Raw genomic sequence first — 6,556 nt, 5'->3', positions numbered from 1 at the left:
TTCTAATACTTAAGAATATATAGATGAAAGCAGATCTATAAATACAATAGTACTCTTGAACTGGTCCGAGTAGAAATAACAGTAACAGCAACAATTATCCTTTAACCCCACCCATCCCCAAGACGCAGGGAGCCGGGCTGGGGCTTGGCATCCTCCTCGAGTCACTAGGCTCGGCCTCCCGCGCTCTGAGCCGGCGCGGGGCCGCTGGGGTGCCGAGGGGCCCTGCTCTGGGGTGCTTGGGGCACGACGGCGCCCTGAACCTCCGGGACCTCGAGGGGCGATCGAGAGATCCCGGTCCCGGGGAAGCTCCGGCCACCGGGGAGGCCCTGCGGCCCCGCCCGCAACCCTGGGGGCGGCCGAGCGGCGAGGAGCCGCCCCCTGCGAGCCTTTCTAAATAGCTTCGGGGAAGAGGCGGAGTGTGGGATGCGGTTAAAAGGCGTCGCTGGAGCCAGCAGGTGTTGAGACCCGGACGCCCGGCGCTCTCGGCTCTCCGGACCCGCAGCCAGTCGGCGGCGCAGCAGCCACAGCGAGCGCGGAGGCGGCCCCGCAGCACCAGCCCGGACCCCGCGGGAGCGCCCCGTCCCGCCCCGCCCCGCCGCCCCGCCGCCCCGCCGCCCCGCACAGGTGAGGCGCGCCCGACTCTCGGGGCCCGGGACCCTGCGCCGGGAGAGCGCGGGACCTCGGCTGGGCGGGGGCGCCCGGCGGCGACCGACGGAGGCCCCTGCGCCGTCCCTGTCCCGGGCAGGGGCGACGGCGGACCTGGGGAGGAGGGCAGGGGCGAGAGCGAGCTTCGGGGAGTTTCCCCGGCCGAGCTCTGAAATTGGAATCGGGCTGCTCCGGCCGGACCTGCGGGGCGCGGGGTGGGAGAGCGGGGACGCGGTAACGGGAGCCGGGGCCGGGCCGGGCCGGGCCGGGCCGGGGCGGGGCGGGGCGGGGAGCAAGCCCACCGGGCGGACGCGGTGGGGCCTGGGGCGCGGGACCCGCCGTAATACTCCCCGGGAAACTCGCACAGCCGCCCCCTGCGTTAGGTGCAGCCGCCAGGGCTGCTTAGTGACTGCAGCTCGGTTCAGACCGACAACTCCGCGTCGCTGGTGAAGCAGGAAGCTTCACGGCAGGGAGCTGACCTTTACCTCCGCGCACCGGCTTTGCTCGGCAGCCCGGGAGGGCGGCGGAGGCGCGCCAGGAAGCCCGAGGCTCTGCCCCGGAGCCCGACGCCCAGGACGCAGCCTAAGCCGAGTTAGGGGCTCAGTTGCTTCTCTTTTTCCTGAACAGTCAAGAACGTTTGTCTCCAGGTGGACTTTCCAGCTGGAAGGAAAGCTTTAGGACCTTTGTGGCCAGTGAGGTCGTTCGCCACTGAGAAACCTGTTCCTTAGGGTGGTGTCGCGGCCCCCAGCGGCCCCTCAGAGGGGGGATAGTAACCAACACGGCGTGTGCCTCCCAGTTTCCTGACGTCCAGGCCCAGGGTACCAGGACCGCTCACTGTGACTGTCTTGGGATGTTGGGGCCACCGTGTCCCCTTAGCTGTTTGAGTCCCTTTCAGAACTAGCACTAAGTCAGGCCAGTTAGAGACCCCGGGAGGGGATGGGAGCTCCTGGGCAGAGGTCAGCTTTCCTAACAGGATAAGGACTAAGAAGAAGCTAAGGGGTAAGGAATTTTCTTTTGCCATTTCTGTAACCTGGTGATCCACCCAGTGCCTTCCCTGAAGAGCAGAACCAGCTCCTCCGCTCACTTCTGGCCGCACTCCAAACAGTGACAGGGTGGTGTGGGCCAGGTAGGAGCCTCCCTGCTGCCCATCTGCCAGGTCAAGAAAGGCTCCCTGGGTGTCCTGAATACTGAGAACAATTCCTTACTGCTTGGTTGGTCCATCTTGACCTACTACCCCATCTCATCAAATTTTAATTTGCTCGTCTTCCTGAAAGGATCTTTAAAACAGGTAGTTTTAAGCCAAGAGCTTTAAAAAACACACACACACAATATACAGTTTATTTCGAACTGTCTTTTTCTCAACTGCTGGTGATCCGTCAGGCTTACAGAAGAGTGTGTGATCTTTGGCCCATGCAGGAGCAAAGGCATAAGCCCCACCCCCTAGATTTTTAGCCAGATGTATTGATTTAAACCACCTACAGTTTATTTTACTGAGTTCTGCTTTCCAGTTCAGAAGTGCCAATGAGGACCTGGACTGTCTAATTTCATAAAATTGTTTGGCTAAAAGATGAATTTGGGTTCTCCTAAGGACCTCCCAGAGAGTTTGTGTCTAAAAAGTCGGGGTTGAATGGAGACTTAAGCCCCGTTTCTTCCAGTTGATGTGTCTCTTCGTCAAGCAGAGTAGGGCTGTTTCTCTATCATATTTCACTCTTCTGTAGGCTTCCTGTCTGTGACTCTTCTCCATGTCTCTCCTGCCTCCTCTGGCCCCGGTGGCACTAGGTGGCTTCAGCTGGACTTGGTGCACCCCAAGATGAGGTGCAGTGATGAAAGGTGTTCATTCCAACCCTGCTTAGGAAGTCCATCAGGATACAGGACCCAACTAGCTCAAAAGGAGGAGAGCATTTAAAGTAAAAGAAGGATTCACTATCAGTTTAGAAGGGGTGGAAAGCCGATTACTCACCAGAATTGTGGAGAGGTGGAATCCTGTTTACAGAGGGGTTGATTGAGACAGACGGGGTGTAACTCTGAATAAATGAAGACACTTCATATCCAAGGATGAAGAGAAGGCCACTGTCTCACGGAATATTGATCCACAGGCTTCTCCAAATCCCTTTTCAATGAGTAGTACATTACCCCAGCAGACTTTGGTTTTGAACTTCAATACATTGACTAATCTGGTAGGGCCAGGGAGGAGGGAACCACTGAATTACATTTTCTGTCATTTTTAATGTGCCTCTTTAGAAACACTTCTAAATTAAAGCCATAGCCCACAATAAAAAGGCACAGTTACAACAATTACCCTAAAGTAATTAGTACTTCAGTACTAACAGAGCAATCAGTCCCAGCATGGCAGTGAGGACCTCCAATCCACACATGAAAAGGATGCAAAGATCCATGCACAGTGGCTTTGCTTCCAACCTGCTCCTTTTTATATAGAAAAAGGAAGTGACACCTTTTGTGAAATTTTAACTTGGGAGTACCTTCAATGTAAACTCGCCCATCAGTACCAGTCATTTCACTGCTACATCCCAAGTCCGTGAAAGTGAACGGAGGTATTTGTAAGGAAAGTGGCTCTGCAGGGAGAAGGCCCATTGGCCTCCAAGGCAAGGCTGGCCTCAGCTACTGTCATCCCTAGGGGTACCATCCAGACCTTGAGGCTAACGGGCAGATGCAACAGCTGAGTGCAAATCGGGTGCGGAGTAACTCAGGCTGAGTCTGCAGACAGTGCAGAGAGTCGGGTCAGCACTAATTAGGGCCTTTAAGTTAGTGAGGGCTTTTGCTTGTGGTACTCCTCCCCCACCCCCAGAATCTTTATTATATGCTAAGCATTGGGTGAATTATTCAGGTGAATAAGCTACTCTTTATTCAAGAAAGCATGCAAACATGTTCCAGGTGGTTTGGGAACTATACATCTAATCTTATAGCAAACTAGGTTGGTTTTGTTTTCACCTTTTTTGGTGAGGTTATGTAAGAGTTGGTATTTGCTCAAGGAGAGATTTGAGTGCTCACTTACCTGGGACTCAGAGAAATCTTCCGAATTCTGTCCTGACAGAATTGAAATTGAACTGTGTTCACTTTGCCTTTTCTAGCACAGTCTACCCAGAGGAGAAGATGGATTGGAGCACACTGCAGACTATTTTGGGGGGTGTCAATAAACACTCCACCAGTATTGGGAAAATTTGGCTCACAGTCCTCTTCATTTTTCGCATTATGATCCTCGTTGTAGCTGCGAAGGAAGTGTGGGGAGATGAGCAAGCTGATTTTATCTGCAACACACTACAGCCTGGCTGCAAAAATGTGTGCTATGACCACTACTTCCCCATCTCTCACATCCGACTCTGGGCTCTTCAGCTGATCTTTGTGTCTACCCCCGCTCTCCTGGTGGCTATGCATGTTGCCTACCGGAGACACGAGAAGAAAAGGAAGTTCATTAAGGGAGAGATAAAGAGTGAATTTAAAGACATCGAAGAGATCAAAAGCCAGAAGGTCCGTATCGAAGGGTCACTGTGGTGGACGTACACCAGCAGCATTTTCTTCCGGGTCATCTTTGAGGCAGTCTTCATGTACGTCTTCTATGTCATGTATGATGGCTTCTCCATGCAGCGTTTGGTGAAGTGCAACGCGTGGCCTTGTCCCAACACAGTGGACTGCTTTGTCTCCAGGCCCACGGAAAAGACCGTCTTCACAGTTTTCATGATCGCGGTGTCTGGAATTTGCATACTGCTAAATGTCACTGAATTGTGCTATTTGCTAATTAGATATTGTTCTGGAAAGTCAAAAAAACCAGTTTAACACATTACCCAGCTAGTGGATAAAAAGAGAGGGTGAAAAGGATGAGGCACAGGTGCTTTGCTACCAAGGCATGGTCACCAGCATTTCCCAAGATCAAGATTCTTAAACACAACCATTTGAAACTGTTCTAGATCTAAGTGAAACTCCAGATGCCTCCAACAGAGCTTTACTCTCCTAAAGCTTGAAAACAAAGGCATAATTCTATGCCTATACTGATTTTTACTACAATTAGTTCTAGTGAAGCCCAGTGCTAGGACGGGTTGCGGGTGTAAGGACTCTCCAATTTTAAATAAAGGACATCAGCATTTGTTTCTCTTTCTTTGAGGAAAGGAAAGAAACCCCAAGTTCTAAAGAGGACACTGAGAAGGTTGGGTTGGTCCCCTTAGGATTCCCTTTGCCATTTTCCCTGAATTAAAGGTGAACATAGAGATTCTTGATTCTTTCATTTACTTGGGAAGTTTTAGTATCTAACAAATGGGCAGGGTTATCTAATGCTTCAAACACTTGTCACACTTTTTTTAAGCGAAAACTTTAAAGTGGGATATGTTCTTTTGATCTGCAAGATATTCTGAAACCATTAGATGTTCCTCCTGTTTCAAAGGCTCAGATTATTATATATAAATGGTGTGCAATGAGATACCATCATTGAATTTAAAACACGGTTTTTCAGTTACAAATAATTTGCAGTGCCATGTGAAGCTGTTTGCTGTACTAGTTGTGGTATGTGTCACATGAAAGCATTTCAGCCTCTCACATGTGAAACTCCCCAAAAGTACCTAGTGATGGCTTATAATGGCAAAGGGCCTACTGTCAAAAATTTAGGTTTAATTGGTTTAATTTTGCATAAGAAATATGGGCCGGATAGACCACCAACTACTACCAACTACAGGCTGGCTCAAGACCCCGTCTTTCCTGTACAGTATTTACCTTTTCCAGGACTGTGGTAAATGGTAGGAATACTGATTTAAGGAGCTTGCTTGGGAATATTTTATTGCCACAGTACAATTTAATGGTGCAGAACAAAATGGAGGGGAGGGTAAGTGACCATTTTTAAAGAACAGATGGAAAAACTAGACTCTAAATTCTGATGATTAAAAATGAGTTTTCATCTACTTCCAAAGTTTTGTTTTCTTACCTCTTCAGCATCCAGCTTTCTTAAATGAAGATGGAATTGATAGATATTTGTTTTTAAATAGAAACTAGAGTTTAGATAAATATTTAGCAGTTCTATAGGACAAATTGAACTCTAATATTTTCATTGTGCTTGACATGGTTTCCAAAAAATGGTACTCAACATACTTTAATGAGGGTAAATGTTTTCCTGTTGCCAATAATAGCATTGTAAAAACATTTTGTAATAATAAATAATAGCTTTAATTACATGCTTGTAAGTAAAATAATTTTGTAATATCTCAAATGTCATTTAAAATATTAAAATATAATTAATTCATAAGGTAGCTATTTAAAATCTATTACAGTTTTTAATAGAAGAGCAAATTTTAATTTCATCAATAGCCAGTTTTGTATGTTCCTATTTTATATTTCATAACAACAAATGGGTAAGTTATGAGGCATCTGTCCACCATTCTGGGATTCTTCTGCCCAATTACAGAAAAGCCTCTCTTACTAGAAAGTTTGACAGGGAAGGGAAAAATAAAGGTTATTTTTGCCCAACCACATATGCCACCTCGAACAGGTTTTTGACAAACACATGTGCAGTACAATGTACGGACTGGATCTGTAACCTGGAGAATGCCAAGTTGGATTCACATGACCAGCTTGGCTCCTAGAAGAATCATGGAGGCTGACACTTTCAAATGTTATTCATGGTGAAGTTTGGCTGAGGCACGAGAAAAATTCTATAAGGTGTCTTTTCTAGGGGATTTTCTTTCTGTATATTTGTACGTAATCAAAGCTGGTCTTGTAAAACTGCTTTTTATTCCTTAGTGCCCACTTCTTTAGGAAATAAGCCTGGCAAGTCAGCCTTTGCCTGTGTCTGAGAGTGCCTGCTGCCAGAAGGCCTACCTGGCACTCAGGTGCTGGTCCCCTATCGGCCAGCAATGGTCTGTCCTTTTAGGTAGAATAAGCCTTCAGCACAAGCACCTCAAAGCATTTTTAC

General features: G+C 48.4%; 1 protein-coding gene across 1 annotated transcript; it reads left to right on the top strand.

Moving 5' to 3' along the window:
* The first annotated feature begins 420 nt into the window (after nt 1-420).
* On the top strand, nt 421-5,894 carry GJB2 (gap junction protein beta 2). Its single transcript, XM_072719799.1, has 2 exons — nt 421-624; nt 3,735-5,894. The coding sequence occupies exon 2, from the start codon at nt 3,757-3,759 to the stop codon at nt 4,435-4,437; it is 681 nt and encodes a 226-aa protein (XP_072575900.1). The 5' UTR covers nt 421-624; nt 3,735-3,756; the 3' UTR covers nt 4,438-5,894.
* Nucleotides 5,895-6,556: the final 662 nt, after the last annotated feature.

This window comes from Vulpes vulpes, chromosome 9 (genome assembly GCF_048418805.1).
Source record: "Vulpes vulpes isolate BD-2025 chromosome 9, VulVul3, whole genome shotgun sequence".
Classification (NCBI taxonomy): Eukaryota; Metazoa; Chordata; class Mammalia; order Carnivora; family Canidae; genus Vulpes; species Vulpes vulpes.
The sequence above is the reverse complement of the archived record's forward strand: the minus strand, read 5'-3'. Positions and strand labels throughout refer to the sequence as shown.